The sequence below is a fragment of the Calidris pugnax genome, unplaced genomic scaffold (assembly GCF_001431845.1).
Source record: "Calidris pugnax isolate Ruff unplaced genomic scaffold, ASM143184v1 scaffold51, whole genome shotgun sequence".
Classification (NCBI taxonomy): Eukaryota; Metazoa; Chordata; class Aves; order Charadriiformes; family Scolopacidae; genus Calidris; species Calidris pugnax.
The window spans coordinates 1,787,521-1,805,027 of NW_015090797.1; the positions used below are offsets into that span (position 1 = coordinate 1,787,521).

Here is a 17,507-nt window from a genome sequence, read left to right on the forward strand (position 1 = left end):
TGCCCCTCCTATCCTCCCAGCTCAGCAGGGCTGACTCTGATGCCTAGGACATGCCCTGAAAGTTTGGAAGTGAACTCTTCCAAAAGTTATCATTTCCAGATTAAAAAATGCCCCCATGTGGAGTGTCACAAGTTCAACGAAAAGCAATGAATCTGCCTCACTGCATTCAACCAAAATCAGAGTTCAAACTGTACTTGGATTTGTTGACTGACATCCAAGTCTTCAACACAGCAGTATTTGACTTAATGTAGTCATTAAGTGTTTAAATACTACTGGAATTCATCTCTATTTAGTGTGGTAATATATTCTGTAATAAAGGACATTCTCCTATAATTTCAGTTCAATAGGATGCTCCAGTAAATTTGTCTTCCAGATTGTTAGAAAGATGACAAGTCAACAAAAGATGTAGTCTTTAGCAAGAATTTGAGAGCATAATTATACATACCATGGATCTCACGTTATGCTAACACAGATGGCTTCACCTGGAGTTTTTGCTCCATGTACTCCATATGCTGATCTACCCCCATAAATAAATGTTTATATTAATATATTTATTTTAATACAGCTGTTGCAAGGAACAGCAACTTTTCTTCTGTCACTGAAAACATCTCCCATACCCAAGGGCACCTCTGTCTGCTGGGCAGGCTTTCTGCCCAGCTTTGCAACTGCCATTCCACCCAGCCTCCCCTAGAGCCTTGGAGAAGGCTCTAACTGCAGCAGTTCCAGGAGAAATAACGGGCCCTTGGGAATCGAGGCCAGATGGCATAGTTTACAACTGAGTTAAGGCTACACTAAATGGTGTCAGAAACAGTATAAAGCTAGACCTGGCTTCAGGGGCAGGAACCAACATCTCCTTTGCCACCCCGCACTGAGCCATGCCCAGAGCTTACTGGGAGAGCTCAGCTCCCGTAATTCATATTTCTGCACACAGAAAGGACACTACATTTGAGATCCTCAGAAGTAACCAGCTGGATATAGGGAAATGGAATAAGTACTAATTAATTCCGTGCATTCCAAATAAATGCACCATAAACAGAAATGGCTATCAGAGCTGAACTAATTAACTAAGATAGTAATTTACACATCCCAGAACACTGCAACCATTCAGGATTTCTGTAATTTCTCTGTAAGTGTATTTTTCTCTCTATCAAGATGTAGTTATAAGAGTCTACACTGGAAATAGAAGCAGCATTCGTTTTGCAAGGAATAAGGGTGAGTCACATTTCTTCTCTGGAAAAAGTGTACAGGATAGTGCATTTAGGATGTTAACTACAAAATATATTCCCACCTCTAATCCAAATATTCCATAAAAGGAAAACATTTTGTTTAGTACATGTTTATAGATTTCTTTTAGAATGACTTCTTGTCTAGAACTCATGTGATAAATTCTTTGATACTGGATATACAAATTGATCCAAATACTGCAACTCCCTAACAGCTTTAGGGTCCACCAAGGGATAAGGGAGTTCCGTTTCTGAAATGTTTGTTGCTGAGTTTCATTATTTATATTTATCCCCTGTTTTTATACATGCAACGTTCTACATACAAGCTTCTGATGAGACAATGTAAACATTGATCAATAGCTTAATACTGAAGAGTAGAATCAGATATCACATACAAATCAGACGTAGAACTTGTCAGAAATCAAAGTGAGAAACAAGGAGTCACCATTCAAATAGATATTTTACTACTATTCAGTAAGGTGAACATACGTTATGCATACTCTAGGATATACTCTATGTTTAACTAAGGAGTGGGGAAAAGGGAGTAAGGAAATCACATCCCAAGAAAAGCAATCTCTTGCTTCAGCAGAAGAAAGCTCTGATTTTCAGGGGACAAGTATCTGAGAATACATTAAGAGCTTGGTACGTGAATAGACAACAGGCATCATAAAACAGGCTCTGTGCTAGTGTAGTTAAAGCAAACAGAAGCTCTTCCAACCCAGGATAGTGAGCTCAATAGTGACACAGGAGAATTTAGGATGCTGTGGACTATTACAAACAGGAAAGCTGTTCGAGAAAAGAAGAGGAAGAGGATTAAAAGGCAAGAGACTGAGAACTGGAATACAACTGTAACATAAAATAAATCAACAAGACACAGCATCACCAAGTAACGGCATTAAAATTTACTCTGCTTCACATGATACAGGGCAAAACTTAACCTACTAGATGTTAAGCACGATTTGCAAAGAACAAATATATATTCCCAACATCAGCTTCTGGAAAAGAAAAAAAAATAAAAATATCTTACTCCCACTAAGGCTTAAAAGAATAGCTAGAAGCATGGTGTTTTGGGGCTTTTCTTTTTCTTTTTCTTTTTTTTGAAGATAGGGGGAGGGTACAGGAAGAGAATTTCAAAAAAGAAATACATTTGGGAAGAATTGAAACATTTTTTCCCAGCTTGCCAGCAGCTCATAGAGAGACCCTATCCATCTGAGATTCTTTGTATAGGAAGAGAATTTCAAAAAAGAAATACATTTGGGAAGAATTGAAACATTTTTTCCCAGCTTGCCAGCAGCTCATAGAGAGACCCTATCCATCTGAGATTCTTTGGCTGTCTGCCTGGAAGGAACTTGTCAACTTGTCTTTTTGCTTAAGGCAAGGAGACTTCAAACAAAGCCGTTACCATTTTCATTTTTTCAGGGGAAAAGAAAAAAAAGTCCAAAATTTTTTTTTGTGGAGAAAGACCAATTTCCCTCTTGGAAAATATGATTCTGCTAAAAATACTTTCCCTAGCTGTACTGTTAATATGCACTGGAATATCAAAGCCACCAATGCATGCTACCATAGTAAGAGTACAACTGCATAAAAAGTTGTTTATAGAAAGGACCTAGACATAAGCCTTGAAAGATAGGCTGCTGGCTTCCGTTTTAAGCACAATAACTTTTTAAAAAGGATTCTTTTTTTTTCTTAGCTGACAATGGGCATCTTTATAAGTAGAATGGTAAAACACCACTAGCATCAAAAAAAGCCCAAGTGGCTTCACCTGGGACAGACAGCACCATGTAACCTCCACCACGTCATGAGTTACTTTTTAACGCCGGGCAATTCCCAAGTACTGCATTCTCAGCAATGCATTTCTGGATTGTTTCAGAACAATTTTCAATGGTAAGCTACAAAATAAGTCCATGGGAATGCCAAAAATCAAGTTTTGTCACTCGGCTTGAAAGCATCAAAACAAGTATTATTTTCTAAGCGTTTCACTGCTAGAAGAGAAAAGGCAGCAGGGACACCACGGCTCTGTTTAAGCATACTAAAAACCTTCAGCAAAAGCCTAAGGAGTAGGAGTGTGAGTTCTACCCCAGATAAACTGGTTAACCCCGTTCACTTCATGGTTTCACGAGCACTTGGTACCAGGCTCAAAGAGGAGGGATGGTGCAAGCCTGCCTCTCTTGGCAACGCTCGCTCCGGCTTAAATGGCTCATGGAACTGGGCTGTTACTCATCCATAATCACTGCTTATCTCAGTGATCAACACCAAAACATTATTTATTTTTTTTATCATTGTGCTACTCAAAGAGCTTAGAAATATTTTATAGCTACACAGCACTCAAAAGGGTGCATTTAAGAATCCTGTCTAGGCAGTGAATTTGCTCAGCAGAAAACAGAAATAACGCGTTTAGTAACAGACAATGTTAAAATAAAGTCTTTGAAAGATAAGAAAGCAGTAAAATAAATTATCACAGCAAGAATCTCTGACTCGAAGATATGATTCTCCAAATAACCATTCAAGTAACCTTCCTAGGTGAATTACTTCAGTAGAAAAGCATTATTTGTATCTTTAAATTTGCAGGATATAGAACAAAGATTAGATAAACAGGCTGGACGTACATATCAAACTGCCACTAGTACTTTTTCCTGGATGAACTACGAAACTGTGATAAAAACTGCACAAGCAAGGGCATTTCATATATTAAACATAACTCCCTCTAACTTAACCTCTTCTTCTCCAAAAACTACATCTTATGTATGGTCCTCCAGACAGCGATCATGTTTTATTTACAGAAACAATTCAGAAGTATTGTGCCTGTCAATTTGGGATATTTACTTCTATTAGGTGATTGCTGGTGAGTTGTTGCCTGCATATGATTTATTTTTTTTAACTCTTGGAAAATTAAAGTCCTAAAATACTTCAACCTGCGTTAAATTTTGAAAGAACTGGAGGCCCAAATAACTCCACGGTTTTATCAGCAAGACACTTTTTCGAGGTGCATAAAGTTTCCTTTAATTTTGTTTCAGAAATTATTACTGCCTTTTTCCTCCCTTTACAGAAATGAAGATACTAGTTCTGAGCTAATCTAGTTCCTTGGTAAAAATCACTGTAATTTCACTGAAGTGACTGGTACCAACTGGAACAAAATATAAAACATTATAAATAAATTCAAAACTAGACCTGTAGTGCTTAGCTTACATACATCTAGTGACCTAAGAATATTGCACCTTGAAGTCAGACTTGCCAGACTTTGTGCAAGACATCAGCTTTGAAGAGTCTCCAAGGCTATATATAACTGGTGAAGCCTGTCCCATGGAACATGGGAGCACAGGACACCAGTGACAATATGCCAGGAGGAGGCAACAGAACATAGCCCATACTGCAGGTTCCCTCCCACACAGATCAGTCTCCACCTCCTAAAGGAGTAGTTTCCACATCCAGAAACCAAGAGCAGCTATTTTTCTCATTTCTTCCCTCTACCCACATTAATAAATGTGATGGCTTTTTTTCCCCTTTTCCAATTTATGCTATTCTGAGTATATTGCTCCACTGATTTTTCACATATTGTGACAACCGACCATGTAGTGGCCTCTCATGACCTTATGTACATAAGAAGAAATTAGTAGAGGCTGACATATTATCCTAGCCATATGAATGAAAAGTCATTATCAATTATAAAAAGTTTTATTTTTTTAATGTAATAGGAACAAGTCCAACCCTCCCTCAAAAACAATCACCTGAATACAGAAAACAGAGTATCCTGTAGCACGTGGTGGAATTCTGCTCCATACCCTAAGGTAAATATTTCTTCTAAAAATACAAAAACCAAATATCTTATGTTGCTGTAACAAATGAAAGGCACAGATCAACAAGTCATATGGTAACTCTGATTTTGTTTAAGTTTTGATGGGTAAGATGGAAACTCAAGACCTTAGGAGAGGCTTGTCCCCCACTGTGCAAGATAAAAGCAAATGAATGAGGCCGATAATAAACATGTGGTCATTTTGTTGGTCAGTATTTTAAGAAGCATCAAGTCAGGTTCAAATTACTCTGCAGCTGGCTAAAAGGGCCATAAAGCCTCTGTGCTTGTGGTATCAATGCACAAAACCGAAGAAAATTAAAGCTTTCACTTCTAAACCATACAGAAAACCTACAGTTATACGCCTCACTTCTGAATTCATCCCAGGATAAGCATGCAGTTAGACGGGAGAGGCAACCCAGATCAGAATCAGGCCCACGGTTATCCCTGAGAAGCAAATGTCACGCAACTATACTTAACTTGCAGCGTCATCCGAATCCAGTTTAATAACCAGAAAATAGGCTTTTGACAACAATAGTATTTCAAAATGACAGTGTAATTAAATTTAAGTCAAAGCTATGCAATGACGGACTGTATGTTTATGTGTAACCAGCAAATTATATGCTTTTAAGCATGTCAGAATTTTCAAAAGAATTAACCATTGGAGTAATTCAGCTGAGGAAATAGTGGTAGGAAACAAACTCCCCCAGGTCATTTCTCAACCAGCTGATATGATGCGATACATACAGTATGCCTCGTACTGGTTTTCCAGTTCCTACTTCCCTAAAATGCTACACATTTTAATACCATCCAAGGACAAACAGACAGTCATGCTTCACTGGCTTGTGAGAAGCAAGGGAAGGGACTGTGGGAATGCGATGAGTAACGAGAAAGGAAGTCAGTCTGCCACCCTATGATGCTAGTTCAGACTCAGTCAAGGCTGGGCAGTCATCAGCATCATTGCATGAGCAATGCCAACATAGAACCAGTGGGCAGCCCACTGCAGTTCCTAGCTGGTGGGACGTAGGGATGAAAAAGGAGAGGAGAAATTGCAGAAAAGGTCTTTATTCCACAAAGAGTGAAGAGAACTTTCACAGGGCAGGGTAGATATCAAAACTTGTCTGATCTCCTGCTTAAGATGAACTAGTGGCATGGTAATTAACAGTAACAAACATTTGGTGGTTTCAAGGTGGAACCTTTGGAAATCACTTGCCTGCTGTGCCCTCTGTCCCTGTTTCTGCCCCTCTCTCTGGGCTTGTGCATCTCTGTGCCCACAGAGTCATGTGCCCATGACTCTACAGTAGAGTCATCTATTAACTCCCATTTGGTGGGAAAGCGAGGAAAAATTCTCCTTCCTCTTTATTATTTTCTCAATTGGCAGAACATTTATTTTAATACATGAATTTCTAAGCTGTCCTTTAATGAAATAAAAGTCTGTGGTGGTAGAATATACTTCCTTGAAGCTGAACAGAAAAAGCTTTAATAACTCAAGTTTAAATACACTAAAGCTAATCAATTCATCCTGCATTCAAGTTTCCATTATACTTCTAAAAAGGCACAAAACAGGTTTGTAAAAATATAATTAAAGAGAGAGACTGCTACATACAGCATGTAAAATCAAGACTACAGCTTTCACTTCATTTGTTTTGCAGACTCATTAGAATCTTTTTCATTTAAATGTCTTGATCTGTGTAACCATATTTATATGTGAAAGAAACAACAAATTAAATTAAATTAGTCCTTATTTAAGATGCATTTGAAACATTCTAAAACTGATGTTCTTAGTCAGTTCCACAATTTCCAAATTAAAGGGGAAAAAAAAAAAACAAACTATGGTAGCAGTTTAGAAAACAGCCAAATTAAATGCACTTTTTTTTTTTTTTTTTTTTAAAAAAATGTTCTACTACCACAAACTTGTATACTGAAAGTCAACTGGTTAGGAAATCTAGGATAAAGATTCAGAGAATGACTACTCTATCCCTGAATAATAGAGACACAAGAAGAGCAGCGAAGGCAATTCCCAACCTGGCTGACCCGCGGGCAGAGGCACTGGCTAGAGCGCGGCCCCGGCGGAGGAGAGGGCTCGCGGTGGCCAAGTGAGCCGTGAGCGGGTCAGCCCTGTCCTGGGCACCGTGCCATCCAGACACAGGTAGGTGCCAGGGTGAGAAAGCAGCACAGGGTCCAAGAGACGGCCCCGGCTGCCGGGAGGAAGCAGTAAGGGGACTCTCTCTCTGCATCAACGCAAGCGCTAGGGCTGGGTGTGAAGTGCAGCACTTCTATGGGAGATGTAAAGCAGAAGGGAAATTTTCTTTACCTCCTCATCACTCCTAGGTGGGCTCTTAAGTGCAGACTGAGGGTATGCGTAGCATCAGTGCTGGTGAGAAACACCAGCGTGAACGCTGTGCTGAGAAAGAGAATTAGTGGACAATCACAGGAAGGTCCGCAACGCTCGGTATTTTCAAATTATTGGTCAACAGAGGTGCACGTGCTACCACTAATGCCAACAGATTTTCCATGTCCTATGAGAGTAATCAAAAAATAATCACAGAGCAGCTGACGTTCGTTCCTGCAAGAGTCTGTGCCCTATTTAAGGATGAAAATGCTCCAGACTGACTTACGGTTAAGAATACAGGAAATAAAAAAATATGAAATAAAATATCAAAGCATCTTTTCTAACCGTACCGTTGAGAAGAGGCTGTCCTCCATGTACACTCCTTGACACCACAGCACTGTGAACATCTTCAGGAAATCCAGTCTTGCATGACAGATCTTCACAGGTTGCTTTTATCGGTGCCTGAAATGCAAGACAAAATTTATGTAATACTCGGCAACCCCCATCCACCAGAGAAACATTCCAGTTGGCACATACTCCATTTTGCTGCTGTCGTGTACAAGCAGCCTCTTTGTTTCTGAACGGCTGCAATTAGGACCGCGAGGGCAAAGGGTTAATCTTTCTGATAACTGGAATGGAAGAAACAAATCCCACTTGTCTGGTAAGATCTAAATAATACACAATCTTGATTCTTCTGACAACTGAACATTTCCACTAAACCAGCCATCAAGACTGAAGGGGAATCATAGGGGGAACAAAAACATTCCTTCCTCTGGAAATAAATGTTGCACAAAACCCATCGGCAAGTTTTTCATAGCCAGATATATGTGAGAGGAAAGACTTCAAGCACGGATTTAAAATGCTTTATTTAGAGTATTTCTATGTGAGGTTGCAGCAGTACAAGTAAACTGAGATAAAATGCTACATTTACAGTAACTTAGCAGAACTTATATTTGTGTTAGCGTTCAAACGGATACCATATAAAGCCAAATGTTTCCAATGCGATCTCCTTCTATTTCAAAGGAACCTCAAGTTAAAAGGAGAGCAGCTCATTATTAAATTTGCACAACAAGGGAAGAGCCGAGCCACTGAAACTGTTTGTTCTCTCACTTGTTAAGAAAGTTTTCCCTCAAATCACATTCTTAAAGAGCTTCATAAATGCCTTTTTATTAAGAAATATAATACAGAATTTGGAAACTTGTTTGCTCTGTAGCGGTCCATGTTCAGAAGATACTTCTGATAGCTAAGCTCGTTTCCAAGACAGTTTGTTGCCTACTTGGGGAAAAAAAAATAAAATAAAAAAATAAAAATGCAATTTTCTGTGGCAAAGGACTGAGGCTTCTTTTCAGTGGGTTCTTTTTGTCTCATTTTAGCCCTGCACAAAACAACAGCTCAGCTTACATGTGGCTGAGTGACCATACATGGCAAAGCCCCTTTCATGCTGCGCAAGGCAGAGAGCTCAGCTCCCACACCAGCTTGGGCTGAGATACGTCCCAGAAATCGCAAGAGCCCTCACACGCTCTCAAACACGCCTACATGCCAACTAAAGGCCTATCCATGTGCATGCCCAGATGTAGTATATGGTCTTTGACAGCACGAGCAACTGTGCTGCTATATCATACCTAAATCTGATCGAGACTTAAATTAGATTTTCCTTTTTACTTTCCCAGATGGGCTTTGATCAAGTAGACTTACTCAAGGCCATGTAAGCGTGTCTGCATATACTTGGCAAATAAAGCCCTACAGGAAAAAGAAAAAAAGGGTGGAGAAGGAAGAGATGATGGTGTTGTACCCATGTACCATAGTAACCTCAGGGAAAGAGCATTAGAACAGAGGTGGGACAGAAGCATCTCAAACCACACGGGCTTCCTCGGGATGGGGCAGAAGTGTAATCTCTTGACTCACACATATGGCCAAGCTCAGCATGCCAACCCCTATAAAAATAACTTTATCACCAATACAAGGAGGGATTCAAAACCCATTGTGTTGTACTTATGCCAACATGGTCCTAACTAAGCAGCTCAACACTGGCACAAGCCAAAAAAACCAAAAACCAATTACTATTTAACTCCAAGTTAATGCACTGTCTAAGAAAGCACCCAGTAAGAGAACTTGTAATGATCAAGTGTCCAGTTCACTTAAACTGTGGCGTGGGCTTAATTATGACTTAAATAATACCTAAGTATCTCACCTGCGTAAAATTCCTGATGTATTTATATGGAGACCCTAAAGAGAAAGCAAACACCAAGCAACAGCTAAGCTGTCAGGGGACTGGAAAGTGGATCTGTAGCTATGCACCAACGGTCCATTTACAGGTTGAGTTTTTAAGACAAAGAGATGGTAAATCAGAAGTAATTACAATTCCAACTGCTGGTTTCCTCAGCTTCACAGCTCAAATCACAGGCTTGATAAGGTTTCCGTAATTTGAAAGAAAAATAGTAAGACTTGTTTAAACTACCCTACAAAAGGTGACCTCAAAGCAAATGTGATCAAGAAGAAAAAAAAAACATATAAAAGCTTTTCATGGTATCTTTGAAACAAAAAAAGGTCCTGGGTGGGCAGCTGAGGAGATACCAGGATTTTTAACAAGTCTGCACTGATGTGCCTGGGAATCTTTCAGCCTTTCCAGTAATCTATATGTACTAAACAGCTCTTATAAACTGAAACAATGCCCACTGAAACAAAGGCTGGGGGACATGAATAGAGAGCCTTCTTTATTCTTTCATTTGCAGCCATCAATTTTATTCGGAAACAAAAGACTGTACTCTGCTCTCCAAAAACAGTCCTTTGTAAAGATTGTTTGAGAACAAAAACACAAGGGAAGGAAGAATTCAAATTTTCAGCAATTCTTAATCGCCCTACGTTAAGCGTTTTGAATTAAGTAGAAGTTGTAGCTTCAGACACACTGGGTCATATCAAGTTCAGCCTAAAAGTACTGCAAGACTTAAACGATTTTAACTCAAAGCAAAAGAGGATGCTGAAATATTTTTATCCCCTTGTCTGGGGCAAAAGGGGAAAGCTAGCGAAGACTATGGGGCACATTATTGTAATTTACAGGATTTTGTGTGATTAGTGCAATTCCCAAGACTATTTGAAACATAAGATAATATTACTCATACATTCATCTACAGAAGGACACTACTTAAAAAAACCCTATCATTTAAGATGGAAAGCAATTACCTTAGCTTGCACCCATATAAAACCTACTTAATGGAGTTACAAAGCTTTGAACAAGCTCAGCACTTGGAAAATTCTCCTCTCAAGTACTAACAGACTTTGCTAAAGCAAAATAGGGTTACTACTGAAAAATTATTCTGCTTTCCTCATCCTTTATGGCCTATTTAGTCATTTTTAACTGCAAAATGAGTAACAAGCATTACCATCTCCAGATGCTAAAGAGCTAACACCTAGTCAAACGTGGTATCAGATCATGCATACAAACTCAGTACTCTAGATCTCAGATTAAATGCAAAGGCAAACTGCAATTATGAAACAACATGATGTAAATTAGAAGTCCTCTGTCAAAGTTATTATTCAATCAATTCCAAGAATTGGCCATTTCGATACACTTAGGGCAGTTAAGCCTGCAGTTTTCATACCCTGCTCCTCAGTTACTTCAGTTTCATACCTAGATATCTGAGTAGAAACATGTGGTTTAATTTCAAGGTTGTGTTCCAGCTCAATTTAAAACAAAAAACAAAACCAAACCAAAATCCAAACCCAACAACCAATCAAACAACAACGTGTTGTTCGTGTTTACATCTTTTTCTAAACACCACCAGTAAGTGTCTCCCAACAATACAGGCTTCACCCACACTTGTGAAAGAATAAAGCCAAGCAGAATTGCTTCGCTGGTGTTGACAGTTCTTCACGAATACCTCTTCCCAATTTCCATACTTTTCTAAAAAAGTAGCCACATTTAGAATCAAATTCTGTAAAAAAAACACCTATTTAAAAATACAAGCCCACCACACAACTGGAGAGAAGCAATTTCGTATCAGAACATGCATCCTAAATTTGCAGAAATGAACTCTTCAACGCAGCTTTCAAACAGGGCTGATCTTGTTCCTTCTGCATATGCCATACCCCACGGGAGCTCACTAGCACCTATTAATCTGAAATACCAAAGTCTCTGTTTTCCCACTGTTTGCATCCACACGTCCTACAACATTGGATTTCTTAATATTGATTGTACCGACAGGCGAGGGAAGTTGTTTTTAAAAGACTCCTTTCTTTTATGCTCAATGTAGCTTACTCCTATAGGAAAACAAGCCTGGGTAGTACAGTGAGAAACAGAGGGGTATGCACAGAGAAAATACCATACTATACGGTTATAATTGGACATCGTACAGCTGCTGGTTGCCAAGTCCAGCCAATTCATGGGGCATTATTGTGCAAAGCTCAAAACAACGTCTGACATAATTATATGTATGGCAGAGCAGGAAGGGGGTATTTGAGCACTTCCTCCTTAATAACCAACATTAATTTGCAACTCTGACAGTAATATTCAACTTAAGCACAGATCACAGAAACATTTGTGACTGTGTTTAAAGACTGGGCGTTTCCTCATTAATTTAAAGGCCAAGATGGTACCCAATACTCATTCACAACTTTGTTAACTCTAGGGATCCTTCTATCCATTTTTAGTTTGGCGTACGCACATCACCCAACACAGTGGGATATGCTGTACTAGGTGGGGCTTATTTTATGACGAGCTTTTTACTTACTATCATAAGATACAAGATCTTTCATAAGAAAGATGCTCTGTGGGATGATGTACACACCTCTTAGATGCCTTAGATGCTGAACCTGAAAACACTCAGCAACCCTTTCTTAGTCTCCAACTTGCTGCAAAGAAGAGCTGTAGCAGTTTATACCCTCACACTACACAGTACTCCAGCAAACTTAGTATGATTTGTTTTCAGCCGTGGATTGCAACCCAAGAGAAAGAAAAGTGCCTTTCATTCAGATCATTTGGGAAGCCAAAAGCTTCCAAAGAGGGGGCCAGGCCACGTCCTCCCAGAGGTCATGCAGTTACACCAGAAAGGGCTTTCGTTATGCCATCTTCATTTCTAATTAGCGCTCTACTTCATGAACCACAATGTTTTAGATCAGAAAATCCAGGTTCTTAAACCAACACTTAAAGAAGCTCTCAAACACTTTCCCAAAAGAATAGGGTCTGCAACTTTTATGCTACCATCTGGTTTAAAATGAACTGCCTTAAACCACCGCTGGTTACCACAGGTTACTGTAGCTTCACAAATGAGAGAGCCTCACAAACTGTGTTTGTAGCCTGTTCTGTTAACCCCAACTGAGAGACAACACCCATTCGCTTTATTAAACATGGAGACATCTAGTTGGCATATCCCACATAGTAAAAAGCTGTAACTCAGTTTGGACCTTCCCCTTCCACCAACTAGGAGAACATGGAGTGCTGCATCTTCCAAGACTTGTGCTTCTCCAGACAAGCCATGGCTCCTAGCAGAGAAGAATGTCATAAAATTTCAACTGCAGTAACAGAACCAAATGGAATGGCTCTAAGTCACATCTTTTAATTACCAAAAAAAACCAAAACCCAAACCAAACAACATATCAGCTCTGCATTTGACTACATATTCTCATTTAAGAAAGGAAACCTCCTCTCTGATTTGATGACCAGCCATTGCATGGCTCATGTTGAACATCTCCACTCATGAAAACTCCTGCTAATGTTTGTAGGAGGATGCTGCGTTTTCCCAACCTTCGGGGGAGGCCTTGCAAGGTCTATCTGGAAGAACTCTTTTGGGGGCTCACAAAATTTTAACTATGTCTTCAGCTGCTGGGTGATAATTATATGCTAATTATAAGGAATGGAGAAGTCCCTAGAGGAGTCTGTTGGTAAAAATATATTTTTTAAATATGTCAAGGAGTGCCTAGAGGAGAGGATAAATGCGCCTTTTGGAAACATGATATTTAATTAAATACACGAATACTGACTAAAACCAAATAGTTTAAGTGAAACGTTGAAAAGATTTGGCAGCGATATACCTTCCATCTTGGAAGCTGCTGATCCTGTATCTGTTTTCATAAGCCATTTAAAAATAGAAAGCCTAATTTCCCCTCTTTATTCAGACGGAGCTCCCATGATCTTTCAGCGAGAACTGCAGGATCAAATCAAATGATGAATCACGCAGATTTGGTTATATACCTCTCAAGGTGAATGGCGGCACAGCCCAACACCCAGGTGTAAAAGGTCCCTCGCAGATCACTCAGAAACTACAAACGTCCTTTGGCAAAATACAAATCCTCCCTAAACTCATCCTGCAATAACCCACACCACCTTTTTTCCTCTCAAGACTCACCTCTACGAATGCTATGCCAGTATGAACTCTGCCAACCAGCGAGTCTGGGTTCGGTGGTAGGTGGAGAGAAGTGCTGTTATAATTATCTTTATTGTCTTTATTGCAAAAGACGTTAAGTATTCCTTCTGCTTTCACCACTCTCCGCCCTGAAAGGTCTCACTGCATCTTATGCACAACTAGCGCCACTGGGTTAGTGGAAGTACACAGGATATTCAGTAAGGACACTACGGGTTCCTCCTATGCTGTAGAACAAAAAGCTATTTAAAATAAAAACAGCAGGGAACATCAGAGGTTGCACAGCCTTTGGGGACCAGACTCATGTTTTATATGTGTACATTGTTTGAAATAAATAAAATTTTCATCCTAATCAGAGTGCCGGCAAACTACTGAAACTATTCCAAGTTTTCTAATTTATTTTTTTAACCTAAAAAAGCATTTACAAAAACACTGGCAGACGGAAAGAGACTTTAACTGGTAAATGATCCTCTTACTCAGGCAAGAAAAGCCATTCAACAATTCCTGCTCCTTAACACATGACAAAAAGTCCCTTACGCAAGACTGTCTGTATTGAGTAAAAATAACTTTACTCACAACTTCCTCAAGCTATTTTTAAATATACACATGCACTTCTGTCACAACTAAAGTGTCTTATGTGTTACAGTATTCAGTTATTTAAAAAAAACAAACAAAAAACCAAAACACAAGCACAATTAATGAAATTGACATGAAATTGACATGAAAGCATCACTGAAACTAATTCAGGTGGGACATGACAGGGCTCTTCCAGTGATGTCTCTGAGGGTTCCTCCAATTTCTGGGAGCAGGAAGAAAAATAATAGATGGGAAGTTTTTGAATTACACACTCTTGACCAGATATAGTTCAAAAATACAATCAGTTTAGGTAGTATTTTAAAAAATGGTATCATAAAAACTATACATTCATCTTTCTAGCACATCAAGCTGCATACCCACAAAGAGAGAGCAGTAGAAGGCTTTCTAGAAAACATAATGTTTATTAAAAATACATACATTGACAAGAGAATATATACCTTCTGTTACATCAAAAGTGTATAGACTTCTGAGCTTGTACCGTATCTGCTCAGATAATCAGAACTGGTTTAATCAAAAATTATCTCCTGTTTTGTCAACCAATGATTTCAATTCCAAAAACTGTCAACTTACGCAACCTTACATGTCTTATAATACATGTAAAAAGCAGTTGTAAAAAAAAAAAAAAAAAAAAAAGACTTTTCACAAAATAATTTTTAAAATAATATCTCCAGTTTAATATCCAAAGAGATACTTCTCTTTATTTTTTTTCTTCAGTTCCGCAATTATCAGAATTTTGAGGATTTGTCAGTGGTATCACTATCACCTAGACCAGACAGACAAGGATTAGAGAGCTCTTTACTGCAATATCCTGCCACATTTAACTTTTCAGATAACAAAACAATTTTTAAAATAATATCTCCAGTTTAATATCCAAAGAGATACTTCTCTTTATTTTTTTTCTTCAGTTCCGCAATTATCAGAATTTTGAGGATTTGTCAGTGGTATCACTATCACCTAGACCAGACAGACAAGGATTAGAGAGCTCTTTACTGCAATATCCTGCCACATTTAACTTTTCAGATAGATTCTTTGAAGACAAAGCAAAACCAGAACAGAAAGATCTGCATCCAAAAAGGCTGAGCCACTCATATAACTATCCTGTTCTGGGGCTTGTGAAACACATTATAAAATGCATTCAATTCACTTTGAAATGAGCTAATGATGTTGGGAGTCTGATTTGTTAAAAAGAGACACCCTGAAACTCATTTTTGTGCTTATACAATCACGTATTTACTATACAGCTTAAAATAGAGTGATTAAACAAAAAAAAAAACAACAACAGTCTAAGACACAGGTGTATTATGAGAGACAGAAGATGCACCCACAGAAGGAGATCTCACTGCCACCTCTGCACAGAACCGCGTTAATATTCCTCACCCCAGTTCTGCTGCCGGGGGTGAGGGCGAGGGGTGCAGTTGGCAAGAAATGCCCATTGCCGGATTCTCAGCGGAGGCAGCTTAACAGGAGTGTCATTTAGGGTAGTAGCTTTATCACCTGGATACATTCGCTAAGACCTGGAACAAGACCAAAACTGCCTGCAGAGAGTAATAACTTACATCCTCTGTCATTGTAATTCGAATTCTAACCGGTCACCCAGGCTCCAAAACTGCGTTATTGTTTACGTGTTTCCAATTTAGAAATGCATAATATCCACAGAGTGATCCAGTCACCTTATAGATGAAAAAAAAAAAAAAAATCAGAATTCCCTTTTTGAGCACTTAATTTCTACTCCCCTTTCCAGTTCATCCCTAACTAACTGTAGTTTTATTCCTGTAAATGTAACTCTCACGCCAGCTTTCCCATTGCTTCTGCAATCCTGTTGTTATCCCAGTTCCAAAAACTGGAACTGCTGTTTCTGGCCAGAAAAGCAAGCCTCACTCCTTTTACCCTCTCTTCTGTCAGGTTTTTCACATAATACTCATACCGATCTGTTAACCAGGAAAATAAAGTGCAATTTTGTGACATCTCAGGCAGGCTACATATTGCCAAAAATCTAAAGCCCTATTTCCTGAATATAAACAGCACCCACAGATCTGCCTTAAAACATGCTTCCAGTTACGATCTTTCAAGTAATTCCATAATGACAGCTCTTCCACATCACTGACGAATAATGAAATGATCAATAACTCCAGAAAATAAAGGTAGTTAGGTCTTGCGTCGCAGAGAGAACAAAGGTAAGTAGAAAGGTTCACCATTTCAAAAGACCATGACACAAATAACCTCCTACAAACTAAAAGTAGTAGGTATGTTGACAGGGGGAAAAAAAAAAAGAAAAAAAAAGTTATCACTGCATCTAGCTTGTGAGGGTTCTTTGCAGTATGCGTGAAAGGAGGAGGAGGGGAAAAAAAAAGCTTTTAAAATGAAAGTGTTGTACAGGCACAGGTCTATAAATCTGATTTCATACCCAAGTTCCAATTTTGTTACACACTATTAAAAATCAACCCTAACCTGATTTAATGGATACCCAAACAAGGGGGAAATTGGATTCCCCAACCGTAACGTGCCAGTGACACTGAGTGATACATAAAAGCAATACGGCTAGTTCCTGTCCTTAATTCATAGCTTGTGCTTTAATTTCAAACCTGCCCTGGGTAGGAACAAAAAAAAAAAAAAAAAAAAAGAAAGATGGAATAGAAGCTTACTGCAGAATTTGTGCTTTAAAGATTTATTGAGATAGGAAGACTAAAGAGAACAGAAAGCACATAATAAACAGCACATAGGGATTTGCAAAAACAAAAAAAAAAAAGGAAAAAGAGGAGGAAAAAAAAAAAAAAAAAAGTTAAAAAAAACCGAATCAGTGCAAAACCAACAAGCACACAACCCACCCCAAAACCCCAACCCAGCAGCACAACAGCCTGCGAGTGGCACAGCACAAGTTTGTGAGCAGGCTGGCTGCTGCCTGCCCATGGAGGAGGTTCATCCCCCGCCGGACGCTCCAGGGCCAGGGCCAGCCCCTTCTCCTCTCCAGACCCAAGGGATAATCAAACCCCCGGCCGCCGCGGACCGGCGTTTCAGCACCTCGCTCGCCCGGTGCCAGCCATCAAGAGCGGCTCGGAAACGGCGGGGACGGGCTTAACCGCCCGGGGGAGGGATGGTTGTGGAGAGGGGGGGGTGCCGGGGAGAGGAGACGGGAGGACGAGCGGGCTCCTCCTGCCCCCGGTTGCGACGGAGGCGGCGGCGGGGCGGGCGGGGGCAGCGGCCGCGCCGCACCA

The 17,507-nt window shown here is 39.6% G+C and overlaps 1 protein-coding gene across 1 annotated transcript in view; it reads right to left on the reverse strand.

The window, feature by feature from the left end:
• Nucleotides 1-15,878, reverse strand: part of CDH2 (cadherin 2, type 1, N-cadherin (neuronal)) — a 116,833-nt gene extending 100,955 nt beyond the window's left edge. The window contains exons 1-2 of the mRNA XM_014936915.1: nucleotides 15,852-15,878; nucleotides 7,693-7,804 (exon numbers count right to left, since the gene is read on the reverse strand). Of these exons, the coding sequence (XP_014792401.1) occupies nucleotides 7,693-7,804; nucleotides 15,852-15,863 (124 nt within the window). The 5' untranslated portion in view covers nucleotides 15,864-15,878. The remainder of the gene's footprint in view (nucleotides 1-7,692; nucleotides 7,805-15,851) is intronic.
• Between the last annotated feature and the right edge of the window lie 1,629 nt (nucleotides 15,879-17,507).